The sequence below is a fragment of the Thalassophryne amazonica genome, chromosome 19 (assembly GCF_902500255.1).
Source record: "Thalassophryne amazonica chromosome 19, fThaAma1.1, whole genome shotgun sequence".
NCBI lineage: Eukaryota > Metazoa > Chordata > Actinopteri > Batrachoidiformes > Batrachoididae > Thalassophryne > Thalassophryne amazonica.
The window spans coordinates 32,576,077-32,592,747 of record NC_047121.1 but is presented as its reverse complement, the minus strand read 5'-3'; the positions used below and the strand labels follow the sequence as shown (position 1 = coordinate 32,592,747).

Genomic DNA, 16,671 nt, shown 5'->3' with positions numbered 1-16,671 from the left:
CTGTTTGTCAGGATCAGTTCAGTGCTCATTAACATTTTTTTTAAATGTAAAGTAATATTTTTCTGTTTGTTTATTTATTGATATTTTTGGCTGATCTGAAAATGATCCAGTCATTGGCTTAAAATAGCGAATTCTACCCAAGCCGTGGATTTTGTGATCTGTGAAATCCAGAGTATGTGGTGTAGCAAGAATACATGTTCAGACCTGAGACTAGTTTTTTTGAGAATAAGGCAGGGCTGGCTGTTTCTTTTCCTCCGTAGAGCCCAGCCCCATGTGAGTGCTGAGAGATATGGGGCTGTGAATGTATTAATAATTGATGGATTGTGTCATCTCTTAATTGCTTTCTTCAAATCTATGCAGGAGATGTGAGAAAGATTTCTGATGACATCAGTTTGACTCTTGTTGAGAGCTGCAGCCACGATCATGGTAAAATTCATGGGATTGTGTGTTTTTTTTGCTTTCATTTTATAATCTTTGGCTTTTTAGCTCACTCTTTAATTTGTTACTTTCTTTTTTCCTTTCTTTTAGATTTATTATCAGACACAAAGATGTACTGCCTTGTTGCCAATGACTCCTTCGCCTCCTTGCAGCCCTCAACCTCACTGTGTCCCTCAGAACTGTCCCGAGAGCCTGCTGATCTCTGTAACTCCGCTGCTTATCATTTCAGCCTTTCACATTCATCCTGTGACACGGATGTAACAGCTCTGGCAGCCATGCAATCTCAGACCTTTAGGAAAGAACTCCGTTCTCGAGGATTACCTCGGACCTCAAGCTCGGCGGGTTCTGCCTTCCCTGACCCGTGTCTGCCAGACTTTGGTCTGTACCCTCCACCAAGGAGAGGTGGCCTTGACCCTGTTTGTGAGTTAGAGACTTCCAGACCACACAGGCCAGGGCTGTGTGACAAAGACGAGGCAAAGAATTTGTACCAGCAGAACCAAGCTGTGGCCTCAACCTCAGGAACGGATGGTCACAGTCGCAAGGAATCATGCAGAATAGCACGCTCCGCCTCAAGGGACGCAGGGGAAGGTACCTCATGTTTGTACCAGGTGGATATGACTGTCGGCGGGAAGGCCTCAAGCGGAGCAGGAAGAACCCACGTAGGAGAACGCAGTGCCGACAGCCTGAGGAGCCTCAGTACTCGCAGTAGTGGTTCCACTGAAAGCTACTGCAGTGGCACAGACAGGGACACAAACAGCACTCTCAGCAGCTTCCACAGTGAACAGACCAGCTCCACACATGTGGAGAGCCTGCTCTCACTTTCAGGGGATGAGTGTGCACGCCACAGAGGAGACACTGTCTCTGCTCCTACAGAAGGCAGGACTTCAAGCCTTGGCAGTGTTAGTTCTCGAGGTCTTGCTGTCCTACCTTCTAGGGAAGCCAATAAAAACCCTCATGCCAATGAACTGACTGCTAAACAACCTGCTGACCCAACATCTTCTCCAACGCAGGAACTTGCAAAAATTTGCAGTTGCCAGGAAGAACCTGGCATCAGGACCAGTGCTGATGGCTCAACAGGTTCAGCAGCCACAGAACAGAAGCAGGTGAAAGATGAGAAACAGCCAAAGTCAGCTAGCCTTGTTCAGAGAACTTCTTCCTTTTCGACTGGGCGCAGTGGACGCCGGCGAGCTGCCAAGAAAAGGGCAAGCAGCTTTGATGCCAGCCGTCACAGGGACCTCATTGCGTTGCGTGGTATGGCCAAGCCTTGCAGTGCTGTGTTTACTGGGGGTGGGGAGGAGGACTCCAGTGATCACAGTGAAATCAGCTGCGCCTCTAGTCTTCACTCTATCCACCACCTAAGCACAGACAGTTCTTCAAGCACCACCTCCCATTCGTGCCACTCACCTGAGGGCCGCTACATTGTCTTAAAAGCCAAGCACACCGCAGCCAATGCAGCTTCCTCCACATTGAAAGCTGTGTCGGGACCAGAGGCTGGAGTGAGAAATGCAGGAAAGCGACGCACCTCCCGCCGTACCCCTTGCACAGCTAGTGCCAAAACACATGCTAGAGTTTTGAGTTTGGACAGTGGTACAGCTGCCTGCCTTAATGATTCCCGTCACCTGGAAGCTCCAGCTGGACCAAGACCCCTTACCACCTCCAAGTCTGTCCTAGAAGCAAAGGAAGGGGAGGTTCTGGATGCAGCATCTCTGTTGGGTCGGGCCTCGCAGCTGGAGTCCATGACCCGTTCCAGAAACAGTCTGCCCAACCAGCCAGCTTTCACTGAGCCTCAGGATGCCTGTACCGTTTCCCTGCGAGGTATGTACCAAACACACTGCTCCAGTGCACAAAAACACTTTGGCAGTGCCGCCGATCCCATTACGCACCCCACATGTTGTGTGTCGGGCACCGAGTGCTGGAGGGTGCACCAGAATTACAGACTGAATGATCACTAATAGGGCTGCAACTATTAATCACTTCACAATTGTGGTTATCAGTCTGTCTGATCATCATAATCCATAGCTCCACTGGCATGTGACAGTGACACAGTTTTTGTAAGTTTGGCCTCTGAACATCACTACTGTGGAGTTGAATAGTCATGTACACAGTAAATCAACCAGTGTAAAAACTAACACTGGCAGTGTTAAATTAACACTGGCAGTGTACATATGGTCCTGAGTGACTGCATCACCACTCTTAGCTTCTTAGTGGAGTAGAGCAGAGAAGGATTTTCTTTCACCAAAGCAGATCAAATCCAGGCTTGCATCTCAGATGTATCTTCTGGCAATTTGTAGCTAAAGTTTCAGGTCTTCTTTTTAAGAAAATCCTCCTCTATACCACTTCATCACGAAGATGGATAACTGGTGATACAAAATGCAAGCTTGCACTGTGCATAATTTCTCCAATCACAGCCACGTAATCCTATAACTTCTTCTGGGTTGTCTGAGTGTCTTGGTGGCTTTACTCACTCTTCTACTTCTTGCACAGTCACTCAGTTTTTGAGAACTGTCTCCTCCATGCAGATTTACCATAGAGTGCATATTGTTTGTATTTCTTCATAATTGAGTAAATAAAGTCCAAAACATATTCAGTGGCAGCTTCACCATCAGAGAGCCTCGTCCACAACTACCACAAAAGACTCCAAGCTGTCATTGATGTTAAAGGGGTATTAAGAACAGGGTATGTAAACCTTTGATCAGGTTCATTTGGGTAGTTTCTGTTGTCATTATGATTTGAAAAGAGTAAACACTGTTGTTTGCTAATAAATGGCTTCACCAACCGCTAACAGGGGTCGAATTAGTACGTGCATGTGCTAGTTTGTCCACGTATTATTCGAGCGGTGCACGTAATTTTATACTGCACTAGCAGTGGTGCAAGTAACTTTATCCAAGTTTTATCAACTATAAGCACCAGTAAAATGAACCAATAAAGGAATAAATAAGGAAAAAAATCAATTTCCAGTGTGTTGTCTTCGTCTTTCCTGCGTTTTATGACTCTCACACACGGAGCGAGTTGCTGTGCTCTATTTGTTGTGGAAAGCTGACAAACGTCGCCAGCGGTGCCGTCCCTGGGTTCACAACATCCTCATGAGACATTCCTAATTGGGGAGTTCATTATTTCCTACAGGAGCTGTAGCAAATAACTGGAGCTGCAGGAGCTCCAGCTCCTACGGACCTCCTGTCCCGTTCGCGCGCGCACATGTAAACAAAGAAAGAGAAAAAAACCTGGCTGCCACTGCAGTTCCTCGCTCTCTCTCCCCTCAAACTCTGTCATCATTGTGTTATAAACCAGTCACCATTTGTTTTATTATACATCTGTGTAGTTAATAAATAAAATAATCTTCACGGACAATTCTTCACGCGTGCACGTGAAAAAAAAAAACTATCTGCCGCTGCTGCTGCTCTCCCCTCAAACTCGCCCCAGGAAGAGTCTGACACATCAGAGGAGTTTTACGGTTGATATAAGACTGACTTTTTGGTTGTGCAAGTAACTTTTTTTGGTGCAAGTAATTTTTTTGTTACTAGCACCAGTGCAAGTAGATTTAAAAAATGTATTTCAACCCCTGGCTAACCATGAGAAAAAAAAAGTTTTTGTGTTATTGTTCATATTCTCTGAAAAATGGCCAAAAAAAAAAAAAAAAATCTGACAGAGTATGTAAACTTTAGAGCACATCTGTAACTGCAGGATGATGCGCATACATAATTTTCAGGTGGCCTACTTTAAAAATGCCAATTGTGAAAATACAAGAAAACTGTCATGTTGCCTTTGTGTGCATAATATTAACGATAGGAAACATCTTAAGCCAGCTGGCTAATGTTAGACAACTAAAGATTTTACAACGTGAAGAAAAAGTAAATCCTATATAGACCCTCAGATCTTATCCCTAAATGTAGTGTGAAGAGAATGAGTGTCTGCAGCTCTCCCTGATACAACTCCAGACCACATAGCAGTTATACTTTGGGCACCCAAATGGATAGCAGAGGCCCTACAGAGGAATACAGAATATAGAGGCCCTCTGTATTCTGTTTGGGGTCAAACAGTTGGACATTAATTAATGGTCAGTCATATGAAAAATAATTGGCAACTATTTTCATGACTAATTCATTGGTTAAGACAATTGAATAATCAATCATCAATCAATCAACATTTATTTATAAAGCGCTTTACAGCACCGACTGGTGTCCAAAGTGCTTAACATTAAAAACACAAATTTACAAAAATAAAACACATATAAAATAAAATTTTATATAAGATAAATAAATAAGATATTTCCCAAGAAAAAAGAACCTTAAACACAACGCAAGTATTTTCTCCTTTTTAGAGGAGGAAAAAAGTCCTTTGAAGTCTACTGAAACTCTTTTACAAGACTAGATCATACTGTATACGAGGTGCGTTCAAAATGTGTCTGACTTTTGGATGTCCCTTACCAAAAACAGTACTTATAAGTATATAAAAAGTAAACTAGAAGTATACTTGAAACATACTTGCATATACTACTTTTTGGTAAGGGGTGAAAAATGCAGTTACTCATTGGGTGGTCTGAATACTTAATCACCTTCAAAATATTCTCCTTGGGACTGCACACACTTCTCCCGGCAGTTCTGCTATTGATGGAACCATTTCTAGAAGGTCTCTTTTGGAATGGTGTCCAGCTGGGTCAACACGTTCTGCATGATGTCTTTTCGCTACTTAAATCGAGTCCCTGTTCATGTTGTTTTGTTCTTGCGGAGCAACCAAAAATCAGAGGGAGCCATTTCAGGAGAGTAGGAAGCCTGACCATTCACAGGACTGTTGTTTGGCCAGGAAAGCCTGAATCGGCTGAGCAGAACAGGCCGGTGCATTTGTCATAATTGGCGCTACCATCTTTTTGCCGCCCACAGATCTAGTCGTTTGCTCCCGATAATACTCTTTATTGATATCCTGGCCTTCTGGTGCATACTCATGATGCACCACCCCATGATAGTCTAAGAAAATGGTCATCATAACTTTGAACCTGCCGTGCTTTCTTTGGCATCTGTGATGTTGAATTAATTGCAATGACTGAGATTTTGTTTCTGGGTTGTACAGTAAACCCATGTCTCATCAGAAGTGATGACTGTGTTCAGGAAGTCGGGGTCGCTGTTTGCACATTCCAGCATGTACTGCGAGTCTTCTAGGCACAGTTGCTTCTGCTCTGCCATCAGCAGCCTCGACCTAAATTCGCTGGCACTCTTCCCACGCCCAAATCCTCTGTCAAAATGGAATGTACTGAACCTGTGCTTATCCCCACCTCATCTACAAGTTCTTGGATGGTGACACGACAGTCATCCATGACCAGAGTCTGTTTTCTGTTCATCAGTTGGTCATTTCAGCTTGTGGATGACCTACTGGAACGTGCGTCACTCTCCACTGATGTACATACATTTTTTTTCTTATTTGTGTTATGCCCATGGCATCGTCGCCAAAAGCCTGCTGAATCTTGCAAATGGTTTCTGTTTGGCTATCGCCAAGCTTTAGGCAAAGTTTGACGCAGTACCTTTGCTCAAGTTATTCCGTCATGTTCTAGCAAATGAGAATCAGACGGGTGCTTAAGTACATGTGTTCACTCTAAGGCTGACTGCTTGCAACTGATATGCTCTGCTGATGAGAAAAAAATCATGCATTTGCAAGAAGGTTTCCTACACCTCCCCACCAAATGACAACTCGCATGCTTCATTTGTTTCAATGCACCTTGTATAATACACATACACTCATCTTCAACCGCTTAGTCCAATTAAAGGTCATGGGGGCTGGAGCCTATCCAAGCAGTCATAGGGCGTGAGGCGGGGTGCACCCTGGCCAGGACGCCAGTCTGTCGCAGGACCTCACACAGACAAACAAGCACATTCACACCTACACGCCCACCTAAGGACAATTTAAAGTGTCCAATTCACCTGCATGACTTTGGATGTGGGAGGAAGCCGGAGCACCCAGAGGGAACCCACGTAAACATGGGGAGAACACGCAAACTCCACACAGAAAGACCATAGATGAGAATCAAACCCGTGACCTTCTCGCTGTGAGGCAACAGTGCTAACCACCAAGCCACCGTGCTGCCGCCTTGTATAATACATGTTTGCCAATTAGGTAGACTAGTTTACAGCATTTCTGACCTACTTACAAATGATTTAAACCACATAGATTTTTTCTCATTTTAAACTATTAGACTATTGGTAAAATGTCTTAATTGTCTGTAGTTTGGAAACATTTGTAAGAATCAGCTTTAATAGATTTAAGAATGTTCTACACCAAGGATGGCACTGTTTTTACTTATTTTAAGACACTTGAAATAAATTTTAAATGTAGTCTTCTGACTTTGCACTACAGTGTGAATTCGATTTTACAAGTGGAAAAAATAGAGATGTTTTCACTAATATGATAATAGTAACAGCAACACGTGGATCTTGGCCCATTAGTTGGACAAAATAAGCAAATGTACAAATTATGATTGATTTCTTTACACATCTATTTATCTGTCTATTTTTTATCTGTTTCTCTAACTGACATATCTGTTAGGGATGTTCTGATAAAGGCATTTTGATTGATCAGTGCTGGTTAAATTATACCCACATCACACCATGTAAGTGCACGTGCATTGTCTCTGTTTTGCTTTATAAGCACAGTTGCAGCAGTCCAAACATAATCACAGCAGCTGCTGCTTCACTACAGAGCCGCGGCGGTGCACATTTTAAAAACAGTTTTACACTCTGCTCTCAATACGCAACAAGCCCGTTTATTCATACAGCTCGTCAACAGTGTGCATTGGTCCTCTCTCTGCTGGAAAAGCACAGAGCAATAATGAACAGCGCTCAGAGCAGCTACGTGGGGGTTTGAAAAACATATTTCACAGTGCTTCAAATACGCACCAAGTCTGTTTTGATGGATGCCAAGTGTGATGTGACCTTCTTCCCAGACAGTCGGGTAGCGATATCCAGAAAAAGTTTTTCCCCTCGTCCACCTCATTGTCGTCATCATCTGTTTGATTTCTGTTTACAGAGCCAGTACAGGCACAACCCCCTCCCCCAGTATTGTGTATGGTGACTTACAGTAAAGGCCCACTTCTGAAGGCATTTATTAAAACTCTATCTTGCCAGAAAACAAAGTTTTACAAGATATGTTAGCATGTATGTTTTTTTTATTGTTGTTGTTTTTGTTTTTTTGTTTGTTTTGTTTTTTTGCAATCATTGCATTTTTCACCTTTAACTCGCTGTGCAACACACAGTTTATGTTGCAGACTCTTGCCACTTCACATATAGCAGCCCTAGCAAGATACCTTTCAGCACACAAAAGGGTCATTCCTTGTGTTAGTCTCTTTTGCTCACCTTTTGGTAAGATACAGTCACTCTCAGGGTGACAGTTTTCATTTATTCATTTTTCAGTTTACAGTGCAGAACAGGGAAATACAGTAAATAGAGCAAACCACTGGAACAGGAGGGGGCACTACCTGTGTCACAGACTTATTGATCTGATCTCATGACAAATGAAAAACATGACGTATCCGTTGTCTTGCATGCAATCCATTTGAAACTATACTCTGGTTCCCGAGAGAGAGAGTCAGTTTTTCCATAGACTATATCTCCTCTACAATGTTCTGCCATTCATCTTGACTTGGTGCATCACATTTTAGCCACTTCCTTGTAAGTGTCTTTTTGCATGCAAGAATCAAAATTTTAAAGAGATGAATATCCTCAACTTGAGACATGGCACCAGGTATCAAACCCAGGAGCTCAAACCTGGGGTCTTTTGGTATTTTGAAAAGAAGTATATCCTCAAAACACTGAAGAGCTCTGTCCCAAAATGGTTACAGTTTTGTACATAACCAAAACACAAGAGTGATTGGCATTCACGTGCCCACATCGTCTCCAGCAGTGCTGCTACACTCTTGTTTACTTTTAATGTGAGGTGTAATAAAAAAAAAAATCAAATTAAATTCTTCCAACCAAATTTCCTTCATCTCTTTGAGTTTGTGGAAGATTGCTATGCTTTACACATGGAGCATCAATCTCTCTCTGACAGTTGAATGTTCATTTCCTGCTCCCATTTTAATTTAACGTACAATGAATTTATTTCATTTCGCTCTTATACAGTTTAGACACACTTTTTCCAGGGACATATTTATACACAGTTGCCAAACACAACAGTTATCGCATTACCTCTTTTCTATTTTTTCTTTTTTTTTTCCCTTGAGATAAGTTTTGAGGTTTTTCCCTCTAAGCGTATACAAACAGCTGTTATTCCTTTATCTCTTCATCTTTCAAATGTGTTATCCATCTCTCTGGGTCTAAACCTGGGTGTCTAGGAGGGCCACATTAAAAAGTTGCTATCTCCTTTCAATTTTTATATATATATTTTTACCAATCTCCTTCCATGTTCTAAAAGGTTCCTCGACTATGAGATTTCCCTGTCTTTTGATAATCATTCTCACTTAGTCTAGTCAGAGGTTGATGATTGATTGATGTTTGACTCAATGTTTATCCATCTTGACTGGTACTCTGAAGAGCACCACTATACAGTGTATCTCATTTGGGCGGTAAAATATTCTCTAAAGTTAGGTAGAGCTAGCCCACCATGTTCCTTATCAATCTGGAGTGTCTTGAATTTACCCTTGCCGATCTCCTGCCCATATAAACTGGGATATCATCTTATCCCAGGCTGTGAACTGAAAAAACTGGGATCCCATCAGGTAGCAATAAAAGCGATACAGCAAACTTGGCGCAGAATCATCTTCATTATTCTCCTATCTAGAACTAAAATCCACTATTAAGTTGACCATTTGTTATATTTTTCAAGTGGTGGGCAACAGCTAACCAAAATTTGCTTCGTAACAGTTAATAAAGTTAAACCGATAAAACCCCTAAAAAATTTAGCGGACATTACAGATAAAAGCTAACCGATAACTTTCAGTGTTGATTTTCAGTACACGAGGAGCTACTGACACAACTACATGCCAGGTACTTCTGTGTCAGATTAGCTTTATTTTCAGCAAAAGAGACCTAGTGACTGAGGAGGAGGAGGAAAAATAAGATAATTTCTCTTAATGCCATAATGACTCATCGGCATATCACGCAAGTTCATTAACAGGCATACAGTTTTAACTTATACTTTCAAATTTTAGCCAAACATATTCCAGACAAGTTATTTAAATTAACGTCATGTCTGGGTTTATTAAAGTGAAAATATCAGCTGTTTTAGTTTTAAAGTAAGCACTAATTTTGAAGGTTTTAGAGTTTTTGGACCACACATGCTGCAGTGCATTATGGGTAATGTTTCATGACAGGACAAACGCATTGAAACTCTCTGATGAGGCTGCACTTTAACCACTGCAAACAGGCAACAATATTAAACTCTGTATATTGTGCCTAAAACTCATGAATATATTCTCTGGGTTCTCTTCCTTTGACTATTACAAACCTACCCTCTTTGTCTCGCTTTTTCTTGATTAATTCAAAGTTAAGTGAACTAGAAATCAGAATATCCACCCCTCTTTGTGACTATTTTTTGCAAGCGCTGAAGAAAGAATGTGAATAACCAAACTATTTAAATTTGTCATGTTCTTTTGTTGACATGTTTGTCTCCTGTAAGAATCTAACCTGTGTCTTATCTTTTTTGGTTTTTGCTGACACTTTACTCGTTTTGGCTATATTACTTAGGCCATTCATATTTAGAGAAGCAAGTTTCAAGTCATGAGATCCTCCCATACATATCAAAAATAATAGATAAAATAATAACCCCCAAGAACAAAATCTGAACACAGATAGAAACTACATCAAACTATAAACATGTATACAGATTTCCAATAATGGATAACAATAATGGATTGCAGTTCACTTCGCAGGAGTTTATCAATAAACATTTGGACAGAGTCTCATTCTTCTCCCTCTGCAACTCCGAAATATGAAGTTGTGTTCTCCTTGATCAAACCTCTAAGTCGGTAGTTTCAACTGAAGGCCCGCTGCTACTTCATACAGTGCAGAGAGCCTTGGTTGCCTCTGCTGCCCGTTCTTCTACCTGTTTCCACGCGGGTCTCCGCTTCCTTACTTGCTCTGACAGAGTTTACATTTCCACAGTAATGTTGTGAAGTTTACCCTTGATTTCTTGTCCCAGGTGGTTAATTTCTTGTCTCAGGCTTTCATTATCTCCTTTGAGGTCCATGGTGTGCATTAATTTATTTCTCCGGGTTTGGAGAGGTCCTCACACAGCTGCTGGCTTGATCCGGCTTGGAATTATTAGCCTTTGCTACCGAAGCACTGTTTTTCTTGATGTTTTGGGCATTTTCTCCTCTCTTCAGTGGCCTTTAATGGTTTTTTTCTCACACCCGTTTACCCACTTCACTCAAAAAGTTGACTTAATTATTTGGTGGGATAACTATGGTTGTTTTGGGAAAGCAGGTGCACTGTGCATCGAACTACTCCATCAGCCAACTGGAAGTCCACTTTTGAAGACCTTTTAAAGATTGTTTACATGCAGTAATAATAATAATAATAATAATAATAATAATAAATTCTGAGAATGAATGTATTTTTAACATCTACATAAAACATCAGTCACTGTACTCTGACTGTCCTAGTTTTACTACTGCAATTCTACGCAGTGTAATTAATGAGAAGTAAAAACATCTCTTTGTGTAATTTAAAAGTAAATAAATACAAACATTAAGAAGCAGCTTGCATTGAAGCTCCCCCCCACCCTCTTTAATGCACATAATGCACAGCAGAGGAGTTAAAGTGAAAAGCGTATACAATGGATTCATATGTTTGCATTCTGTGCAAGGGTGATACAGAGAAAAATACAAGTTTCAGATCGGGACTCAGTATCTGTAGATACTCAGTATTAAATGACTGATTGGGACTGTGACTTTAATAGACTGAATAACTGGTCATTTAAATGTAAAACGCAGCAGATTAATTAATAATGAAAATGAAGATGGAAGTTCATTCAAGTAAGAGATACATAGATGTGTACTCTGTTGAAACCAAAGTTTTGGATAAATAGTAACACATTGCAGCCTTTGCAGTTTGTTCATTAAAAAAAATTAATGTTTAAACCTTCCTGTAGCTGCCTGAGGCATAATATTTTAAAGTAATTTTTAACTGTTTGCTGAATTATTAGCAGGACTGCATCATGATAATTGTGATTCTAGACAGTAAATTATCATTTTATTTCTGATGCTCTTTTGCCATTTTGACAGCTTGATTAGTGAATCTACTACCTTTGGTGGATATACATGAAGGTGACATAGCACTTTTTCAGCCTAGACCTGAGCATTACAGCATTGCTTGTTGTCTTTGGATGTGTGTGCATGCATAAGAGATATTGTCTTGGTTGTTCCATGTAACCATGGTGAGTTTACCATGGCGTGACAGTCCTGGCCCAAGCATAGTGTTCCTTGTGTAAAACACTGTTAACGTGACACCACAGTGTGTGCTTTGTGCTGAGGTTAGCAAACAGCAGCTCTCTTAAGGAGTAAATGCAAGTCCGACATCTGCCCTGAGGACTGTCGACCCCTGGATTCTGTAGTATGAATTGGATGAGAGTCTGACTGTGGATGGGACCCCAGTCCAACTCACGTACTTCACCGCCAAGGCTCATACCCATTTACAGTAGGGTGGACTGGGCCAGTCCTGCGATAGACTGGTGTCTTGTCCAGAGGTACCCTGCCTCATGCCTATGACTGGGCATGAGGTCCTTAATTGGGAGTAAGCAGGTATAGAAAAAAGTATAGATGATGGGACTGAGATCAAGTGTTGTGTCCAAGAACACAAACTGGTAGCATGACCAGTACAGGACTCAAACCCAGATCTACATAATGAAGCTGAGTTCTGTATCCAGTTAGTTGCGTATTTGGCTTTTAGCATCTAGTCAGTCAAATAGAATTTCCTCCTCCTGCTTTTTTGTTTGTTTTGTTTACTTGCCTGCTGATTGCTTGCATTTTGCCTGGATCCCTGTAAGCTTCTGCATTTGGACATTTTCAGGTTGTTTATATCAACTGTAATTTGTTTTCCAGAGTGTATAGTGTCTGAGACATATCGAGGCAGGAAAAGCCTGGACTTGTGCTCATATGGTGGGTGATATATAAGTATTTTTGACTTTACTTGATGTACCTGGGTATTGGTGGGACCTTGTTGACTTTGGGAAATGTCCCACCCCTCCAGTAACTGATGCTATACTGTAATAAACTTGTCCTGTGTCACTCTTAATTTTGATTTTTATATTTATGTGTTTGGTAGGTGCTTTTATGTACGGTGACTTGCAATCCAATGCTAGGAACTTCATGCAAGGTGCTGACCTGTGTACCAGGTAACAGTTTAATTTGTGAGTCTTGCTTAAAAATGGCTCTGACACAGACAGCAGTAGGCAGGTATAAAAACAGTTGACCTTTTTGTAAACTCAGTGTAGTGAGCCGTGGTTGCGAGAAAATGCTTCATTCATTTTTACATAAATGAAATGTTTATAATAATCATTGCATCTGTGGCCTAATATGTCATGGTGGAAAAAATAATTTTTTGACCAATATTTACTTTTTATATTGCTGTCTTAATATACACTGAAAATATAAATGCAACACATTTGTTTTTGCTCCCATTTTCACGAGCTGGACGCAAAGATCTAAAACATTGTCTGTCTACACAAAAGACTTATTTCTCTCAAATATTGTTCACAAATCTGTCTAAATCTGTGGTAGTGAGTACTTCTCCTTTGCCGAGATAATCCATCCCACCTCATAAGTGTAGCATATCAAGATGCTGGTTAGACAGCATGATTATTGCACAGGTGTGCCTTAGGCTGACCACAGTAAAAGTCTGTTAAACTCATCTATATTCACCACTTCTTCTCCTTGTAACTGCACTACCACTGGACTCCATCTCATTCACACACATGTACTCAGTCTTGCTCTTTCTGAGTTTCATTCCCCTTCTCTCCAGAGCATATCTCCACCTTTCCAGGCTAGACCTGTTCACCTTGTTCTCTACTCACTACAGATTACAGTGTCATCTTCAAACATCAGAGTCCTTCCTGTGTGGTCTCATCAGTCAACCGCTCCATCACCATTGCAAACAAGAAAGGACTCGGAGCTGATCCCTTGGTGTAATCCCATCTCTACCTTGAATGAGTCTGTCATTACGACTACACATCTCACTGCTGTCACACTATCCTTGTATATGTCCTCCACTACCCTCACATACTTCTTTGCCACTCCAGACTTCTTCATGCAATACCACAACTCTTCTCTTAGCACCCTGTCATAAGCATTCTCAAAATTCACAAAAACACAGTGTAACTACTTCTGGCCTTCTCTGTACTTCTCCATCAGTATTTCAGAACAAACATTGCATCTGTAGTGCTCTTTCTCTTCATTGCTCACAGATCTTCACCTGTTTTCTAACCCTACCTTCTACCACTCTTTCTCATAACTTCATGCTGTGGCTGATCAACTTTATGCCTCATGTAGTTAGTGCCGCTCTACACATCACCTTTTTCTTAAAAATAGCAACCAGCACACTTCGTCTCCACATCCTCAGGTATCTTCTCACTTTCCAAGATTTCTTAAACAGTCTGGTTAGAAACTCCAGTGCCATTTCTCCAAGACATTTCCATGCTTCCTCCAGAATGTCATCTGACCAACTGCCTTTCCACTGTTCATCCTTTCATAGCTGCCCTCACTTCATCCTTGCTTATCCCTTCTACTCCCTGATTTACTCTCTCCACATCTTCCAGCCTTTTCTCTCTCTCATTTTCTTCATTTTTCACCTCCCTCAAAATATTCTCTCCACCTTCTCAACACACTCTCCCCACTCGTCAACAGTAAAAGATGCAGATGGTAATCATCTGCATCTTTTACCACCCTAACCTGCTGCACATTCTTTCCAGCTCTGTGCCTTTGCTGGCCAATTGTACAATTATTTCTCTCCTTCCTTACTATTCAACTTCTTGTACAGCTCACTAAATGCCTTTTCGTTAGCTTTGCCACTTCTCTTTTCACCTTCCGCTGCATCTCCTTGTACTCCTGTCTACTTTCTTCATCTCCCAGACTATCCCAATTCTTTTTTGCCAACCTCTTTCTCCTTAGGCTTTCCTGTACATCTTTGTTCCATACCAAGTCTGCTTGTCTTCCTTCAGCTGTCCAGATGTCTCACACACAGTATCTTCCTAGCTGTTTCCCTCACCACATCTGCATTACTCTTCCCAGTTGTCCAAAATTGCTTCTCCTCCATCTGGTGCCTCTTCACCTCCTCACTGAATTTCACACAACACCATCTGATCCTTTGTGGAGCTCTCCTCTCTTCTTCACCTCTGAAGTCATCCTACAAACCCACCATCCTGTGCTGTCTAGTTACACTCTCTCCTGCCACCTCCTTACAGTCTGTAATTTCTTTTAGCTTGCATCTCCTACACAGAATGTAGTCCACCTGGGTGCACCTTCCTCCACTGTTATGTCACCCTGTGCTCTTCTCTTTTCTTAAAGTAGCTGTTCACCACAGCATTTCCATCCTTTTTACAAAATCAATTTTCCATCTGTCCTTCCACATTTCTATCCTTGATACCATATCTATCCATTACTTCCCTCATCACCACTGTGCCCTTCACCACCATGCCCATTGAAGTCTGCTGCTATCACCACTCTTTCATGCTTGGACACACTCTCCACCACCTCATCTAACTCCAGAAATCTTCTTTCTCCTTCATCTTGCAACCTACCTGTGGAACATATGCACTGATGATATTCATCATCACCCCTTCAATTTCCAGCTTCACACTCATCACCCTGTCAGACACTCACTTAACCTCCAACCAGTGGTGGCACAGTTCCGCTAACTGCAAATGATCTAAGCTAATGTTTTCATTATCGAATTAGCTTTTCAGATAATTTTGAAACACCCATCAGCGGATTAATATTCGTCCAATAAATTTTGGGTCCGCTAATTTTTAAACTGCTAACATATTTTGCAAGCGTGGTGAACAAAGCTTAACAGTTACATTTATTAAGTCTAAAATCAGTTGAGTACCTACCTGTTAAATGTTTTGTAGTGGATGTACAGTGCTGTCCTCTACAAACAGAGGAGAGCTAGTTCCAGGAGAAACCGCTCTATCCTCTGTAGATAAAGGAGAACTGGTCACAGAAGAGAAAAAAAGCTAATTTCTTTGACCCCATACTGGCTCGCTGGCATATCACCAAGTCATCCAGAGGATACAGTTTTCACTTATGGTTAAAATTTTAACTAAAACTTCGGCCAAGTTATTTAATTACATCACTTCTGAACTTTTATAAAGTGAAAATATCAGATATATGTTTTAGTTTTAAAGTAATGCACTAATTTTGAAGATTTTAGTGTGAACATGCTGTGTCCAGTGCATTGTGGGCAATTTCAGTACATTCCCAACAGGAGAAATGCATTTGAGACACTCTGATCAGGCTCCACACGGACAACAGCATTAAACCCTTTGTATATTGTGCCTAACACTCTCGTGAATATATTCTCTGGGTTTATAGACATTGTTATTGTGTTTGTTTAATGTAAAAATTCCAGAAGATCAGGTTGCTTCTCCATTATTTTCAGTTGGAATCATTGTGAGCTGTAGTCACTTCCTGTTTGCTCTTTAATGTCCTGCTTATATCAAACACTGTCTGTCCTCTTTGTTCCAGAGTAATATATACAACCCCAATTCCAATGAAGTTGGGACGTTGTGTAAAATGTAAATAAAAACAGAATACAATGATTTGCAAATCCTCTTCAACCTGTATTCAATTGAATACACCACAAAGACAAGATATTTAATGTTCAAGCTGATAAACTTTATTGTTTTTCTGCAAATATTTGCTCATTTTGAAATGGATGCCTGCAACATGTTTCAAAAAAGTTGTGACAGTGGTATTTTTACCACTGTGTTACATCACCTTTCCTTCTAACAACACTCAATAAGTGTTTGGCAACTGAGGACACTAATTGTGAGTGTCATGATGGGTTTAAAAAGAGCATCCCCAAAAGTCTCAGTCATTCACAAGCAAAGATGGTCTGAGGATCACCACTTTGTGAACAACTGTTTGAAAAAATAGTCCAACAGTTTAAGAACAATGTTTCTCAACATTCAATTGCAAGGAATTTAAGGATTCCATCATCTACAGTCCATAATATAATCAGAAGATTCAGAGAATCTGGAGAACTTTCTACACGTAAGCGGCAAGGCTGTAAACCAACATTGAATGCCCATGACCTTCGA

At 41.0% G+C, this 16,671-nt stretch overlaps 1 protein-coding gene across 1 annotated transcript in view; it reads left to right on the top strand.

The window, feature by feature from the left end:
- pcnx1 (pecanex 1) overlaps positions 1–16,671 on the top strand; it is a 123,798-nt gene that overhangs the window by 13,806 nt on the left and 93,321 nt on the right. Inside the window, 2 exon segments of the mRNA XM_034159965.1 lie at positions 361–426; positions 529–2,253. Coding sequence (XP_034015856.1) covers positions 361–426; positions 529–2,253 — 1,791 coding nt within the window.